Genomic DNA, 15,925 nt, shown 5'->3' on the forward strand with positions numbered 1-15,925 from the left:
TTTGCTCTTTTATGCTCTCTTCATATGGTTTACGTGGGTCATTGGCAGTATCCCACGTTTTCCACGTGTCTGTGTGCTTTCGGCACCAGCTGCTCATGTTCCAGTGTTTGATCAGGTTGTGTGTTTCCTCTGTGCCCCGCCGCCTGTGCGTGTCCCCCAGCACAGCCGCCCGCTGCCTGTTCCCCTGTCGCCGTGCTGTGGTGGCTGCTGCTGGGCGGCGCTAGGCGAAGAGCCCGTGGGTGTCTGCGAGGGGCCGTGCCATGCTCTGGAACGCCCACTGCAGGATCCCGTCCCAGCCGCCCTGCGGGTCAGCCTCCGGCTGTCACTGTCCCTTTCCATCCCACCCCGCCCCCCCACCCACAGGAGATGTCACCCTGTGGGTCACCCTGGAGACGTGATGCCCCATGGATGGACTGTGTCTCTGTGTGTGTGTGTCACCGTGGGTGTCCTACCTCACCCAGGAGTGCGTCGAGCTCGTCCCTGCTCAGCACGGGGTCACCACCGACGGAGCCGTCCTCTGCCTGCGGGAGCAGATGCGTGGTGCCCACTTTCCTGCCTGCCCACAGCCCCGCTGCCCGGGGTCAGTCCCCACCTGGTTCACCCTCAGCTCCCGCGCTGTGTCCCCAACTCGCCTCCAGCTGCAGCCGGCCGGTCCCTCACCCCGCCTGAACCGCCGCTCCTCAGTCTCAGCGCTCCCTTCGTGCCCACCGCCGCCTCGCCCGCCCGTCTCGCCCCGCCGGGCCGAGCGCTGGCTGTACTGACCTTTGCCGCCTGTGGTGGGTGGTCGCTGGGCGCTGCGGGGGTCTCCAAGCTGCCCGTGCTCGGGGTGCCCGCGCAGGAAAGGCAGAGCAGCAGTCCCCTGCAACCGGCAGCGTGACACAGACCCTCGCGACGACCCCCTCGGGTAGGATTTCAGGCCGGTACGTGGCGGGTGGCTCACCCAGGGTCCCCGCCGGGTGCGGTGATCCGGGTGAAGCAGCGGCCGCAGACGCTCCCACCGCCGCCGTCCCGCCGGGCGCCGCACGCCTCCTCCGCCGGGATCTCGGGGGGCCGCTCCGTGTCCGCCTTCCGCGTCAGCTCCGGCTCGGCCACGCTCGCCACGCAGGACCCACACCGCCACGTCCCGCTGCGCAGCCGGTGCGGGGCGGTGAGGGGCAGCCGCGGCAGCGGGGTCCCCTGGGCACCCCAGGGCTCACCTGGGGACGCGGGGCAGGGGGGGCACCAGGCAGGCCAGGTGGAAGGCCCGGGGGCAGCCGTCGCAGCAGATGAGCTCGCCGCCGTCGCCGCACGCCGCGCACTCGTCCTCGTTCTCCTGCCCCGGGCCAGCGGGCAGGGGGTCGCCGCCGCCGCGGCTGGGGCAGGGCTGGCGCTGGCAGGGGACCACGCCGCCTGTCAACCCCCTCATCTTCTCCCCTTCGTCACTCACCCCGCACTGGGCACACCAACCCCCTTCGGCGGGGGAACGGCCCGTTTTGGGGGGTTGCAGCCCCAGGTTGCCTGTGCTCGGCCAGGGACACCCCGACAGCCCCCGGCTCACCTGGGGCGCAGAGTCCCGGCCGTGCACGGTGGGCGCTGGCAGCCGGCCCTGGGGGTGCAGTCGGTGCTCCCCGCTCTGCGGGCGAGAAGAGAGGGGCTGGGGGGGCTGCCAGGACAGCCCGGCACCAGGGGACACCCCCAGGACACCCCCCACCGAGCCTCGGGCAGCTGCCAAGGGGGGGCGAGAGCGGGTGGGGGGGGCAGATTGTACGCTTTGGGATGCCTTGGGCCGGGCGGGGGGCTTCAGGCTGCGGCTTCTGCTCCTGGCTCCCGGCTCCTCGCCGGCGGCTGGGGCGTGCGGCTCGTCACCGGCTTTGCTGCCCGTCGCGGAGCTGCCTGCAAGGGAGGCCAAGAGCGGCTGCGGCGGGGCCCCCTCTGCCACCCCCCCGCCCAGGGAGCAGCTTCTGAATCTGGGGGGGAAACGGCGACCGAGGCCAGCCGGGCTGGGCTGCACCTACCCGTCTCCAGCACGTGTCTGACGAGGATGCCCTCGATGGCCCCGCGGGTGACAGGCGCCTCGCTGCCCGCCACGGCCACCGCTCTCTGCACCGAGGCGGCCACGGCCTGGAGGGCTGCGGGAGGGGGCGGCTCAGGGGGGCTGGCAGCCCCCTGCCCTGGGCTGCGGGCGGACAGGGCGGACAGGCCGGCGCTGCCATGGTGGGCTCGGTACTCACTGCCGGCGCGAGCGTTGCGGGCAGCTTCCACGCCCTCCGGCTTCTTCACAGCCCTCACCTTCGCCAGGGGCCCTGCGGAGTTGCGAGGGGGGGGTGTCATGGGGGGCACAGCACCCCGCCGCGCCTCGGGACCCCCCCCCCCAGCGCCCCAGCCCTTCCCCGTCCCGCTCCAGGTCTCCGCACCGGGGCTGGCAGCGTGCCGTGGGGAGGGCTGCGCCGCCCGGGCCCCGTCCCGCTCCTCAGCGGCTTTCCTCTTGCTCTGGGGTCTGTGCGGGGCCGGCGCCGTGGGGCTGGGGGAGAGACGCCCGCTGCGGCGCCGCCGGCCCAGCTCCACCTCTGCAGAGGGGACAGCGAGAGGACAGGCGCAGCCGGTCCCGGTGTCAGCCCTGCCCGCCGGCAGCCCGCGGGGTGCTGGACCCCCTGCCTGGCCCCCTCCTACCTCTGGGGAAGGCGCCGCGGAGGGGCCGGAGCCGGGCGTACCGCTCCAGGTTGTAATCCTTGAAGAGGACGGCCCAGAAGTCACGGATGGCGGCGGCGTCACGGCCCAGCAGCCAGGTGAGCAGCGCGTGGAAAGCTCGGTGGGAGCCCTCCCGCTCCGTCCGGCTCAGCGTCTCCTGCCGGAGCCACCGCCGCCCATCAGCATGCGTCCAGCGGCAGCCAGCCGGCCCCCGGCACAGCCGCCCTCTCCCACCCCGCCGCCTCACCTTGAAGACGTGCTCGGGGACGACGTCGTGGTCAGCCAGGCCGTGCAGCAGCGGGAAGACGTCGTCCACCGCCATGGCGATCTCGGTGCGGTGCAGCTTCAGCAGGTGCCGCAGGTCCCCCTCGCCGCCTGACCCCGCCATGCCGCGGGGACGCTGCCGGGGCCGAGCAGCCCGCCCCGATGCTCCCCTTTAATACTCCTTGGCCGCCGGCAGCAGAAACCTCGCCGGGCTGCCGCGGCCCCACTCATTTCTGTACGAGGCCGCGTAACCCGAGATCGTCCCCCCATGGCACCACGCAGCCCCCGCCCGCGGGGTCAGGCCGCTCCCCGGCTCCAGGCAGCAGCGACCGGCGTGATGTCGGTCACGCCCCGGGGTCAGCCCGGGTGCTGGCGCAGGGACCCCCGCCTCTCGCGTCCCCGCGGCCAGCCAGGCGTTGCTCCGAAATTTCCGGACTTTCCGCAGCACCTGCTTCTCTCATCCAGAAACTCGGCCGCAGGAGCACATGGGAAGTAACACCCTGACGGCAGGGGGAACGGGAATATTTGCCCTGGCTCCCCGCAGACCACCTTCGGCGGGCCGGCAGGAGAGCGCTGCCACCAAAGAAACTCCACAAACGCGCGTTTGGGTGCGATGACGGAGGCGGAACGAGCCATCAGCTGGCCTGAGGCATCGCCCCGCTGCCCTCCAGCCTGCCGGGCTGACGACAGCCCCGCGAGCGAGCCCGGGGGTTACCTGGGCAGGCGCTGCCCACGGATCTGCCGTCACCCGCTCCGGGACATCAGGCGATGAAGTGATTTCACTGGGAACACGCAACTGTAAAGGACCTGGAGCCAGGGGAAACCAGCTCCTCGGGCGCATCCGGCGTATAAAAGTCTGGGGGTCTGGCTGCTCCGTACCAGGCATCCAGCAAAAAGAAAGCTCCCAAGCTCCCATCCCTCTTCCCGAACGTTTGGGATCTCCCCAGGATTAATCTCCAGCCTCTCTCCCTCCGGAGACGCGTCCCTGCTGCCCGGAAGGCTCGGCCGGGGCCGTGCACAGCCGGCCCCACACCGCAGGGCAGTGCCCGATGGCCGCTGTACACTGGGACGGGGCCGGAGTGCGTGAGGGGATGCTCTGCTGCACGGATCAGGGCAACGCGGGTAGGGAGTTACCGGCAAATCCCAAAAGACTGGAGCGTTATCCGCTGGCTCCGAAGCTGTGCCAGGAGGCGGCGGCTGCCGTCCAGAAACTCAGGAAGAATAACAAGGCAACACCCTCCGCGAGAGCGGGAAATACCCTCATACATTTCTGGTTCATAAATTAACGTGTTTACCCACTGAAACGCTCACCCCGAAGCTCCCGTCAGGGCTTGGGGTGACTTTTCCCATGGAGGCACCGGGAGCCGTGGGACAGGGCTCAGGCAGGCGCTGTGCCAGGTAGCTGTGCCCCGGGGCCGGCGTTTCGGTGTCCAGCGCTGCCGTGGTGGGGACAGCTTCACCACCGCCCGCCCAGGGCGCAGGACACGGCTGTCAGGCGAAGCAGGAGGTTCGTCTGCCCTCCCGGAGAGCCCCCATGGCCCGGCCACAGGCGCTGAGCACACCCACGCTCGTGACACCGCTGCACAGCTCTGCTCCACCCTCCCTGGGAAAACCATTTTCCCCGGTGTCGCACCTGCAGTGCCACGACTTGTCACCGTCACGCTGCGCTACGCTGCCCAGGACCTCCAGAAGGCTCCGGCCCCCTCCCCGCGCCCACCCACGGTTACCAGCGCTCCGCTGCGGGCAGGCGCTGCCCAACGCGGCCGCCAGCCGCCTGCCCTCAGCGCTAGGCTCGGGCTGGTCTGAAATTCCACCTCTGTGACCATTTCTGTGCTCTGAAGCACGGACAGACTGCTCGCCACCTCTGGCCCGCTCAGCAGCGCGCTGATTTGCATTCCGGGTTGCTTTTCTCGTGCTCCTTCCCCTTTCCGAGGCGCTACGCGGGAGGCAGAGCGGCAGCGGCCACGTGACGAGGCGCGTACGCCCTGGGAGAGCAGCGGGGCGTTTCCGTACGGGCTCCCTCAGCAGCCCAGAGGTCCTCGTCAGGGCCGTGCAAAGCCGGCTGCCACTCGCAGAGGGTGTAACACCCGTCCCGGGGCCGGCTGCGGGGCCCCAAGGCCTGGGCGCGGAGGAGCCCGGCCACGCTTGGGTCTTGGGGTGCCCTCTCTGCCCCCACCCACCAGGTCCCTGCACCGCAGCCGGCAGAGAACAGGCAGAAGGGGGGAGCCCACCCACAGGACCACCCCGGGCAGGCAGCGTGCCGCTGCCCTCGTCTCCGGCACCGATCGCCCCGAGGCATGCCGAGAGCCCAAGCAAGACGCCGGCACCGTGCGCAGGGGTTTCATCCCTCTCCCCTTACCTTCGGCTGCTCCGGGCACCGGCATTTTTGGTTAAATAATTAAAAAAAAGGGGCTCCAGGTGGGCCCCCGATCCTGGACTCCCGTTTCCAGCAGCGTTCCCAGCGCTGCCGTGCGCAGTCCGGGTGGGAGTGGGTCCACCTGCACGCTTCACGGCTGCTCCTGCAAGAGCCCGGGAGGGAAAGTGGGAGCAGAAAAGATTTCCTTTAGCTTCAGTTTCCTCTTTCCTCCCCCTTTAGAAAGCAGAAACAAAAGCCCAGAAATATGTTATATTAATTTATTTGGGACACACCAAAAAAGGAAAGTCAACAACTGTTAACGTACAAAAGTACAGAATCCTGGGACAAGATTTACTGTCCTGATTAAAAAGGCACCATGGTCCCAAAGAGGAGCAATCAGAATACATCATTTCGAAATTTTCCCCCTGTTGCAGCAGAAACAGAGCCGGGCTTTGGCTCTACCCACAGTCAAACCCAGTTAAAAAAACAGGTACGATTTAATGCGATAAACTGCTCAGCCTGTACACAAGATGTCAGGGAAAGAATCACAGCCTAGAAGATGGTTGGACTTTTTTTTTTTGGCTTCTTTTTTCTTTTTCGAAACAGCAAAGGTGACAAACCACCAAGTGTGTAAGTGAGGAAGACAGCAGACTTCTGATGCCGTCAGCTCGACTTTCTGTACGCCGCGCCAGTTAAACCGAAACCACGAGGCTGACTGCGGGGCTTCCGAATGAAATGCAATTCCCTGGGGCGTGCAGGGAGTCCGATTCGATAACCTTAAATTCCCTGAACCCCTGAAAACCATCTAGCACGACAAGGCCGCGTTCTGTATTCGGGTCGACCCCGGCGGATTTGCTTTACACGCGAGCGTTTATACTGTCAGCTACAGCTGTAACACAAAGGGGGGGTTTACAGCAGTTATTAAAAAAAACTCTACTTCGGCGAGGTCCGAGCTTGGCTATAATCCCTGCTGAAACAGAGCTGCTGGTGTCAAAGCCCAGTGAGAGGCTCAGGTCCAGCACCTCGGGGCTGGAAGGCAAAATAGTTCAAACGTAACAGAATTTGCCCGGGGAGGTCAGTGAAGCGTGTCAGAGAGCGGAGGAGAGAGCGGGCTGCCAACTCGCGAGCGACGGAGGCCGAAGGGTGCTGCAGAATGCGGGCGCGTGCTACCGAACCCGCAGCGACGCTGCGAGTGATGCGCAATACGCAGAGTTCACTAAATATTTTGGAGCAACTTACCATGAAGAAACTTCTCAGAGACAGAGTAACGATCCCGTCGGTTACTAACGAGCGAGGTCACCGGGAAGCCGACGCATCGCTCGGAGCCGGGGGGATCCAACCTCAGGCGGAGGGACGGAGCACGGGACGCCGGAGCCTGCCCGAGCAGCAAGGCCGGGGCTGCCGCCGCCTCCTGTGCTCGTTAGCTCTGCCGCGGCCCCATGGGACCAGCAGCCAACTGGCGTCTCGTTCTTCCTTTGGCATAGCACTTCGGAGCAGTCCAGCAACTGATTCGTCAAAAGTAACAGGAACTGTCAAAATTATTCGTACATGCATTTATTGTTAAAGGGAGCAAAAGCCAAAGAACGAAACAGCACGAGTTAATGTCAGTAAAATGATGCGCAGGGCAGAAAGAAACGGGGAAAAGCTGAGATACTGGAGTGGGGGAACCAACGTTCACACTGAAAGGTAAATTTGAAAACCAGGCAAGTTTGCGCTCTTTCTACCGGAGAGCTCCTACGGCCAAATAGAGACTCGGGGGGTTTCAATTTGCGCTGTCGTCTGGCAAGGTTTGGGAATCTCACCAGAGCCATCTCCAGCACTGGATTTCTCTGGAAGTTCAAGTCTCTCATTTTTAAAAACCAGGAAAGCAACTCTAACCAAAACCGGCAGACACCCGCGTGCCGCGGGCACCTGCGAATCGCAGACTGGTCGCTGCTCAGGATGGAGGCGGGCAAGAGGGTTACGCTGCGCTCAACCAGACCCTGAGTGGAAAACGACCTTTTCCACGCTGCCGGTCTGCACAGAGCGCAGGAGGTGGAAAAGCAGGCCCGGATCCAGGTGCCTTTCGCTATAAATACCACAGCGGCCTGCACCTGGGAAGGCTTTGTCTTCCCTCTATCCTAAGGCGGCAGGGGAACAGTTCAGAAAACTCTTCCCATCTTCAAACCGAAGGACACGATTTGCATCCTTCCCCCTGTCTTGCCCCCCAGAATATCAGACATTCCCACTTCATTTAGGATTCACACCTGGGATCCTAGATCAGGGACTTCACGTTAAAACTCATCCAATTTCAGGAAGCTCTATCCTGATTAAGGAAACGTCATCAAAATAGAATCTAGAATAAAACATTCAGAATCACCAATGCTTTTACAGCCAAAGCACTCCGATGTCTCCCGGTCTCTTTCTCCCCCTCCTCGAGCAGGAGAGCGATCCCTTCGCAAAACTGCGGGGTGCCTCTCCGGGACCGGGCAACCCAAGCCGAAACCCAGCTGCCTTCCTCGCAGAGACGCCAGATCCTGCCGAAAGGGGCCGAGCACCTTCCACCCCCACCGAAGCCAGCAGGAGGAGTCAGGGCTTCTCAGCACACGGATTTTCTCCTAGTGACAAGTCCAAGTTATTTCCCTGCAGTAAATCTGAGTCCCGCTTCGTGCTGTCAGGCCACCACCGGCTCCGAGATGGTGAGAGACTTCCCAAAACCCCCTGATGCAGATGGGACCTTGGGCAAAGAGGCTTACACGCTACGTAACCGTCAATCGTCCGCTACGCCTGAGCCTCCGCATCGTTAGCCGCCAGCTACTTATCCTTCCAAATTCGCGTGTTTTAGTCCTTGCCGCTGCTGTCATCGTCCCAGTGCTCTTCCCCGGAGGCAGGATCTTCCCGAGCTCTGGCTGGGGGAGCTACAACAATTGCTTTCCAATTGACGGTGGGATTTCAAACTTGCCTAACGTGTGCATTGCCACCTCGTGCTCCAGCAGCTCTGCCTGCCGACCGCGGCACGCGCTAGCAGTTTTTCACCTTCTCCACAGTCTCGTAGAACCCAGGCCTAACTCTCCTGATGCTCATCCGTATATGCTGGCACTCGAGGGGCATGGCGGCGTTGGCCGGGGTCGCGGTGCACCGGCGCTTCCTCCTGCCCCGCAGCGAGAAGGCTGGAGGGCCGCCGTTCTCCTCCTCTGCGGGGTAGGACTCGTCCACGCTCGTGCCTTCATCCGATTGCTCATCGCTTTTGTATTTCGCTTCCTTTGCTTTGCTTCCTTCCTTCTCCTCCCTGGCGAGTTTTCTGAAGTGCTCCAGGCACTGGATCTTTCGTCTTCTCTCCATCGTCTTCAGTTCTTGTTTATCTGTGAAATCTTCGTAGTACATTTTCCTTTCGCTTCTTTGATCTTCAAGAAATTTCCACTCGATGCTCGTCATCTTCACCCCGCTGTACTCCTCCAGTTTATTTCTCATCTGCGCGTCTGTGCAAAACACGTCAAAGAGCTTCTCCGAACTCTCGTTGAATCTGTCTGCTCGCTCACTGAAAGCCTGGTTCTGTCTCTGCTTTCTGGTCTGATACAACCTGGTAAACTCCTCGTACATTTTGAGGATAAGTTTCTTTATATTTTGCGTCGCGATGGTGTGCAGGTTGCAAACCAACCAGTGCTCCTGCAGGTGCTCGGCGAGCAACTGGGCCGCGTCCTCCTTGGAGCGCTGGGCCTGGCCGGCTCTTTTGGGCTGCAATAAATACAGCATGTTCTGAACCACATCCTTCTTGGTCGGCAGCACTCCCGGGCTGAAGCCCGAGGACTCGACGTATTCAACGGCTCCCAGAGTCTTCCGTGCCCTCACCTCGGTATTCAGTGATTCCATCCCTGCTCGCCCGCCTCGTGGTTATGACATAAGCTGAAAGACCGGGGGGGAAGAAAAGGAATACGTCAAATTAGCCGGTCGTTTCTCCCCGCAGTGAGAACACCCAGCTGAGAAAGCCTGCTCAGACCAAAAGGCACCGGGATCTGACGGTGCGCTCCGCTGCCGTCGGCCGGCTGCCGCCGGAGCCCGGCCCATGTCAACACCTGTACAGCGGGACAGCCACCGGCTGGCTCCCCGGCGCGGGGCGGCTGCCGGCGGCGACGGGCTTTGCACCGGCGTGTGGACTTCGCACTGCGGACGGCGGTGAAGCAAGGGAGCCTCGGGCACCGCCCGGACACCGGCCTGGCCCCGGCGCGTCCCCGCTCACGGCAGCCGCCGCCCTGCCCGGCCCGGCCCTGCCCTGCCCGGCCCGGCCCGCGGCGCGGGGAGCCGGGGCGCGGGGGCCCGGGGAGCGGCGGGGCCCGGGCCCCAGGAGGGCGCAGGGCCCGCCCCGGGGCTCCCAGGCCTCGGGGGGGGTCCCGCGGGAGGGGGCCGCGGGGCTGCTGCCCCCCCCCCCCCCCCCGCAGCGCTGAGTCACGGCGCGTGGCCGGGAGGGCCCCGGGCACCGCCCGCCCGCCCCGCCTGAGGCCTCCTGCGGGCCGCGGGCCCCGGGCGGGGGTCGGCGGAGGCTGGCGCGCCCTGCCCCCGGCCCGGCGCGGCCCCTCCCCTCCCCGGGGCTCACCGCCATCTTGGAGGGGGGTCTGCGGAGCCTGCGCAGGAGGCAGCGGGGGCAACAGGCCGAGGGTGCCGCCGCCATCTTGGAGAGGGGCAGCGCCGCGGCGGCTCCCGCCCGCCCCCTGTCCCGGAAGAGCCGCCTTCCCCCCCCCCCCCCCGCCTCGATGGCGCGCGCCGGAAGTCCGCCCCGCCTCGCGCCTGCCCCTTCCGCCCGGCGCGGCGGCACCGGCCGAGGGATTGGCCGCGCGCGGAGCAGGGAGCGGCGCGTGAGAGTGAGCGCGCGGCACTGCCGCGACCCCCGTCCCCCTCCCCCTCCCACCCCGCGCGCTGGCGGCCCCGGCGCCCCCTGGCGGAGGGGAGGAGTGGTCCTCCTCGGGCCCCGGGCGGAGCCGATTGGTCGCGCCTCAGGCGCCGCCTGCGGGGGGCCAATGGGAGCCCCGCGGGCTCGCCGTTTCCCGGCCAATGGGCGGGCGCAGTGCGGGCGCGAGGATGACGGGAGCTGATTGGCCGCTGCCCGGCCAGCGAGGAGCGCATTGGCGGGCGGGCGGGCGTCATGGCGGCGGGGAAGGGAGGAAGGAGGGAGCTGATTGGCGGGTGCTGTTAGTTATTGTGGGGGCAGTGGAGAGGGAGCTGATTGGTTCCTGTCGGGATGGAGGGGAAGGAGGGAGGAAGCTGATTGGCGGGAACAACGGCAATGAGGCAGGTGTGAGGGAGCTGATTGGTGGCGGTGGGGCAGGCAGGAAGGAGCTGATTGGTGGCACTGTGGCAGTGGGGTAGGTGGGAGGGAGCTGATTGGTGGTGCCATGGCAGGCGCAGCCGCTCTCCGGTTCCCGCCGTGGGTGCCCACGTGCCGGTGACCCGTGGTGCCAGGGCGGCGGCAGCTGCGGGATGGCGACGGCGATGGCAGCGCTGGGCGCTGGGACGGAGCTGGCAGAGGCGCGGTGCGACGCGGCCGAGGGGTGAGGCCCCGCCCTGCCCCATCCCGTCCCCTCCCGCCCCCGCGCCCCCTCACCTGCGCCTGCCCTGCAGGAGGGTCTACCTGGACCACAACGCCACCACCCCCCCGGCCGCCGCGGTGGCGCGGGCCGTGCAGGACGCCATGCGCCGAGCCTGGGGCAACCCCAGCAGCTCCCACCCTGCAGGTAGGGCCCCGGGGCCGCCGCTGTGTCGGCTCCGCGCTGCGGCTGGGCCGGGCCAGGCCTGGCGGCTGTGGGAGCCCGTGGCGGAGCTGCTGGCGCCCGTCCTGCAGGCAGGAAGGCGAAGGAGCTCATCAGCAGCGCCCGGGAGAGCCTGGCGAGGATGGTGGGGGGCCGGCCGGAGGACATCGTCTTTACCTCGGGGGGCACGGAGGTGGGAGCAGCCACCGTCCCTGCGCTGCGCGGTGACCCCCCTTCCCGCACGCCCCTGCCCGCCGCCTCCTCGAGGAAGCGGCGCCGCGCTCCCCCGGGGCCTTCATTTTCCCCTCCGCCCGTCTCTCCTCAGGCAAACAACATGGTGATCCACACCGCCTGCAGGCACTTCCACGAAAGCCAGGCCAGGCTGGGGGACAGCACGGGGACGCCGCACATCGTGACGTCGAGCGTGGAGCACGACTCTGTCCTCCTGCCGCTGGAGCAGCTGGCGGAGGAGAGCCTGGCGGGTGAGCAGCAGAGGGACCGCAGGGGACCTCTGGCTGCAGAGCCCTGTTTGCGACGGGGGCTTTTCTCCGCCGGCGTTTTGGCGGCGGAGGACAGAGACACGCGTGCTCCGTGATGGCCCCTGTTCCCCCTCCCTGGGAGGGCAGCGACTCCCCAGACAGTGCCCCTGTTCCCTCAAGCTGGGCGCGGTGCCCCAGCGGCACCCAGCGCTTGTGCCCTACGACCCCCTGCGCTCTCTGCCTGCGCAGCTCTCCTGCCTGCTCGGCGGGGTGCGGGCAGCCCTGGGCACCGTTGAGCTTCCCGGACTCGGTTTCTTGGCTTGCAGAAGCCACCTTTGTGGCTGTGTCCCCACGGAGCGGGCGGGCTGAGGTAGACGACGTCCTCGCTGCCATCCGGCCGACCACCTGCCTGGTTTCCATCATGTTGGCCAATAACGAGACTGGGGTCATCATGGTGAGTCTGTGGGCAGCAAGTGGGACGGGGTGGGGGCATCCTGGCGAAAAGACGCTCGATAAGGGGGAGCAGACGGCCCCCGGGACGCAGACCCTCTTCCCTCCCGCCAGCCGGTCGCGGAGCTAAGCCAGCGCGTCCGTGCACTCAATCAACGGAGAGCGGCGGAGGGGCTGCCCAGGATCCTGGTGCACACGGACGCGGCACAGATGATTGGCAAAGGGCGCGTGGACGTGCAGGAGCTGGGGGTGGACTACCTCACCATCGTGGGACACAAGGTGTGGCCCCGTTCGCGTGGCCCAGCCACTGTTTGCCCTCTCGGACGTCTGTGCTGGGGTGCCGGGGAGACTGTAGGTGCCCCCCCGAGCCTGGCAGCTCCTTGGTGGCCCAAGTTTTCCTGCCGGGCGATGCTCTGGAGGCGTCTTCAGCTGGGTGACAGGGCTCCTGCGAGTCAGAGGGACCTGCTGGGCAGGGGACAGCTCTGGAGCTGCCTGTGGATGTGGGGCGGGCAGAGGTCAGCGCCGGAGGGCACTCGGATTTGGGCAGGAGTACAGGAGAGGGGCGCCTGGCAGTGCGTCCCCAGGGTCACCGCGGCTGTTTGTCCCCGCAGTTCTACGGCCCGCGGATCGGCGCGCTGTACGTGCGTGGTCCCAGGACCACCACCCCGCTGCACCCCATGCTCTTCGGAGGGGGACAGGAGAGGAGTTTCCGGCCGGGGTAAGGGGGCTGGGTGGTGGCCTGGAGAGCAGGGCCTCGGGCTGGCGGCCAAACCGCGCTTGGCTGCTGCCTGGGGCGGGCAGCCCGGCGTGGGGAGATGGATCCATGCGTGGGCACTGCAGGCTTTGCTGCGGGAGGAACCGCAGGGTGGAAGTGCCCCTTTCCCAACCACCACAGAGAGGGGTCCAGGACCCCCTGCCAGCAGCGCGGGGTCCTGCGTGGGCAATGTCTGTGCCCTGAGGTTGGGTCTCTGGTCCAGAGAAATGGTGATTCCATGTTCCCTGTTCCGTTCCAGCACTGAGAACACCCCAATGATCGCCGGCCTCGGCCAGGTGAGTCACCCGCAATGGTCATGGGTGAGCTGTGCCCTGGGGACTCTGCTTGGCGGAGCCAGCATGGAGATGGCCACCTGCACTCCCTGGTCATTAGAAGTGACAAACTTGGGGTGCAGAGGGGCAGGCGATCTTCAGGGAAAGGAGACGGGGGTTTCCGGTGCCGGTCAAAGGACGTGCTTCGGAGCACGTGCTGCAGGCTTTGCAGCCCTGGCAGCGGGCAGTCGGGCAGCTCGCGTGGCGCAGGGCACTGAGGGGCTGTTGGGGGACGCAGGGGACCTGGCAGTTGCAGAGGCTGTTCCCAGGCCGGACTCACGTGCTGGGGGCTGTGAACGGAGCCTGACTGGGTTGTCCCTCCTCAGGCTGCAGAGTTGGTGAGCAAGAACTGGGAGGCCTACGAGGCTCATATGCGGGATGTTCGGGATTACCTGGAGGCCAGGCTGGAGGTGAGCAGACCTGGTTCCTGTTTGTCTTGCCCCCTCCTGGAGCCTCAGCCCTGCAGAGTGCGGGTCCTGGAGCCAGGGTGGGCACGTCCCTCCGGCCCTGCCACCGCCCCATCAGAACAGAGCTGCTCGCAAACGCAGAGTGGTTCACAGCCCTCCGATTTCTCCAGGCCTCCTTTGGGAAGCAAAGGATCCACTTCAACAGCCACTTCACGGGCTCCAAGCGCCTCTGCAACACCTCTAACTTCTCCATCCTGGGCCCAGGCCTTCAAGGTAGCTCTTACCCCACCAGTGTCCTGTGATGGTGCCCAGGGAGCCACGCACCTGCCCCGCACAGCTCCCTGTGGCTGGAGACTGGCGGGCGCTCGGCCGGGGCTTGGGCAGGGAGGTGAGGCAGGCAGCGGCCCTCGGAGAGAGCCTGGGCGCTGGGAGACCTGTGCTCGTGTGTGCTGCAGGGCGAAGGGTGCTGTCTCGCTGCAAGACGCTTCTCGCCAGCGTTGGGGCTGCCTGCCACTCTGAGAAAGGGGACCGGTAAGCAACCGGCTTTGCCAGGCCCAGGGCGTCTTCGTAGAGGAGAGTGGGTGGGAGGGAGGGAAACGGGACAGGGAACGGGACTGTGGGTGGCTGTGGGCAGCGTTCCCTGGAGCAAAGAGGGTGCAGAGCTTTCCAGAGGGGCTGAAGGGCCGCGGAGGGGGTTGTTGCAGGAGACACAGCTAGAACGCTTGACTGCCACTTGGAAGGACTTTGTACCTCCTGGCTTTGGTGATCCAGCTGAGCTTGGAAGTTCTCTTCAATGCCTGGCTCTGCCAGAAGAGAGTCTGCCTTGTCTGTGTGCCCCTGGCTCACCTGCTCAAGCCCAGTTTGGATCTCCAGTGGGCTCCTTTTGGCGGGGGTGTGGGGACAGCAGGTGCTTTCAGCCTGGTCTAGAGCAATGCCCTGTAGACATGGCAGAGCTGCCAACCCATGGGGACACAGGAGAGGTTCTTCCTTGGAGAGGAAGAGCCAGATCCACCACAGGGCCACAAGCCCAGTGGTAGCAGGTCCCTGTGGAAAGTGAGTGGGTTTGCCTGGAGGCATCTGCAGATGTTCTCCCTCTTGCAGCTTGGTGAAGCTTTCTGGCGATGCATGCGCTTGCTTTGTCTTCGAGTGAAACCCGCTCACCCCCACATCTGTGTTTCAGGCCCTCCTCAATTCTGCTCAGCTGCGGGATCCCTTACGACGTGGCGCAGAATGCCTTGCGGCTGAGCGTGGGGCGAGAGACCACTCGGGCCGATGTGGACCTGGTTGTGCAGGACCTCCTGCAGGCTGTGGCGCAGCTGGACCCAGACCAAGCCCTGTAGACCCCGGGAATCGCTCCCTGGCTGTCACCCAGGTTCTCAGGACGGGACTGTGCCCTGCTTGGCCCCTGGGTGCTGGCTGCCTGCGTCAGTTTGGGCTCAGGCTTTGGCAGGATTAGTTTTGCGCCTGATCCTGAAGTCAAACTGATCCGGGCTGCAGTTTGTGGTTGTGGATCAGACGCTGGGGAAGTGGCGGCTGGCGGTGGTGGATGGAGGAGGTGGGATCACCTGTTTTGGCAGTGATGTGCTTGTAGGTCTGCTTCGCTGTATGTCAGCGTGCGCTCCCAGGGGTCCCGGCGGGGCTGGCACGGCTCTGCGGCACGTGCTGCTTGAGCAGAGACGCAGCGCAGGTGCTGGAGGCAGCAGGGAGCCGTGCTGAGCAGGGGGCTTTGCTGCTTTGGGGTTGGGGCAGCTCATCGAGAGCTCGCTCGGGACGCTGTCGTCCCTGTCGCGCGGTGCAGGCATTCAGGGAGCCTTGCTGGTAAGTGCTCCTTGCTCGCCAGCACCTACCCGGCTGGGTGCCTGTGTGTGTGCAGGTCAGCACAGCAGTCTCCACGCTCAACTCCCTCCAGAGCGTAACAGGCATGAAAGCCGTAGGAGATGGAGCCCTTTGCCCTGGTTGCTTTCCACAAAGGAAGCTTTCCCGTTGTCTTATCGCTCAGAGGAGGGAAGACCATCTGCCTCAGAGGGAAATGAGTTGATTGAAGCACAGCATGATGCTGGGCTAGGAACTGCTCTGCCCCTGCCAAAGGGTTCTTTGGCTGGGAAGGTGTCGGGCACGGCTCTCCCAGCACTGCATTGCGTGACCTGCTCCCCTTCCCCCTGTCCTTCCTACAGTGGGCAGAGCTCCTGATGCCGGCTCCACGTGCTCCTAATGGAACCAGAGTTGTTGGGGCAGCCCTAATTGCGTGCCAACACCCGAGGAAATGTGTCTTCCCTGCGTGGCCCAGGCGGTCAATCTCATCGCTGACAGACGAGGCTACAAGTGTCACACGGATTAGGAGCGCTGCCGGCGGGGCTGGCTGATGTTGGGGAACCTGCTCTCCCTGGGTATTCATAGGAATAAAAGCGATTGATGCTGCTGTGGCTTTTTCCAAAGTAAAATGTATATTCCATGGTGTCTTCCATGGGGGAAGCTGGACTGGTTGGGGTTATCTGA

At 65.3% G+C, this 15,925-nt stretch overlaps 3 protein-coding genes across 6 annotated transcripts; 1 reads left to right on the forward strand and 2 right to left on the reverse strand.

Moving 5' to 3' along the window:
* Positions 1-434: 434 nt before the first annotated feature.
* On the reverse strand, positions 435-3,055 carry AIRE (autoimmune regulator). The gene is made up of 11 exons (XM_075417841.1): positions 2,915-3,055; positions 2,650-2,824; positions 2,394-2,546; positions 2,211-2,282; positions 1,995-2,108; positions 1,748-1,872; positions 1,538-1,612; positions 1,197-1,312; positions 941-1,126; positions 763-859; positions 435-521 (listed from the first exon to the last, which is right to left on the reverse strand). The coding sequence occupies exons 1-11, from the start codon at positions 3,053-3,055 to the stop codon at positions 435-437; spliced, it is 1,341 nt and encodes a 446-aa protein (XP_075273956.1).
* A 2,496-nt stretch (positions 3,056-5,551) lies between these two features.
* Positions 5,552-9,976, reverse strand: LOC104335087 (uncharacterized). Its single transcript, XM_075417643.1, has 2 exons — positions 9,858-9,976; positions 5,552-9,169 (listed from the first exon to the last, which is right to left on the reverse strand). The coding sequence occupies exon 2, from the start codon at positions 9,134-9,136 to the stop codon at positions 8,288-8,290; it is 849 nt and encodes a 282-aa protein (XP_075273758.1). The 5' UTR covers positions 9,137-9,169; positions 9,858-9,976; the 3' UTR covers positions 5,552-8,287.
* Positions 9,977-10,014: 38 nt separating this feature from the next.
* On the forward strand, positions 10,015-15,870 carry SCLY (selenocysteine lyase). 4 transcript variants are annotated; one of them, XM_075417644.1, is made up of 14 exons: positions 10,015-10,122; positions 10,661-10,809; positions 10,880-10,992; positions 11,100-11,200; positions 11,333-11,489; positions 11,813-11,940; positions 12,051-12,215; positions 12,548-12,654; positions 12,950-12,986; positions 13,349-13,432; positions 13,600-13,702; positions 13,885-13,960; positions 14,610-14,801; positions 15,604-15,870. In XM_075417644.1, the coding sequence occupies exons 1-13, from the start codon at positions 10,015-10,017 to the stop codon at positions 14,767-14,769; spliced, it is 1,488 nt and encodes a 495-aa protein (XP_075273759.1). In that variant the 3' UTR covers positions 14,770-14,801; positions 15,604-15,870. The 4 variants fall into 4 exon arrangements, with proteins under 4 accessions (XP_075273759.1, XP_075273760.1, XP_075273761.1 ...); XM_075417645.1 differs by having other exon boundaries at positions 10,667-10,809; XM_075417646.1 differs by having other exon boundaries at positions 10,721-10,809.
* The last annotated feature ends 55 nt before the right edge of the window (positions 15,871-15,925 follow it).

This window comes from Opisthocomus hoazin, chromosome 4 (assembly GCF_030867145.1).
Source record: "Opisthocomus hoazin isolate bOpiHoa1 chromosome 4, bOpiHoa1.hap1, whole genome shotgun sequence".
NCBI lineage: Eukaryota > Metazoa > Chordata > Aves > Opisthocomiformes > Opisthocomidae > Opisthocomus > Opisthocomus hoazin.

Coding starts and splice junctions, on each gene's coding strand:
- AIRE (XM_075417841.1), bottom strand. CDS start 3,055: ATGGCGGGGTCAGGCGGCGAGGGGGACCTGCGGCACCTGCTGAAGCTG. Junction 2,825..2,914: donor TCCCCGAGCACGTCTTCAAG/GTGAGGCGGCGG, acceptor TGGCTCCGGCAG/GAGACGCTGAGCCGGACGGA. Junction 1,127..1,196: donor CCCCTGCCCCGCGTCCCCAG/GTGAGCCCTGGG, acceptor CCGGCTGCGCAG/CGGGACGTGGCGGTGTGGGT.
- LOC104335087 (XM_075417643.1), bottom strand. CDS start 9,136: ATGGAATCACTGAATACCGAGGTGAGGGCACGGAAGACTCTGGGAGCC.
- SCLY (XM_075417644.1), top strand. CDS start 10,015: ATGGCGCGCGCCGGAAGTCCGCCCCGCCTCGCGCCTGCCCCTTCCGCC. Junction 11,490..11,812: donor GGCGGAGGAGAGCCTGGCGG/GTGAGCAGCAGA, acceptor CTTGGCTTGCAG/AAGCCACCTTTGTGGCTGTG. Junction 13,961..14,609: donor CACTCTGAGAAAGGGGACCG/GTAAGCAACCGG, acceptor TCTGTGTTTCAG/GCCCTCCTCAATTCTGCTCA.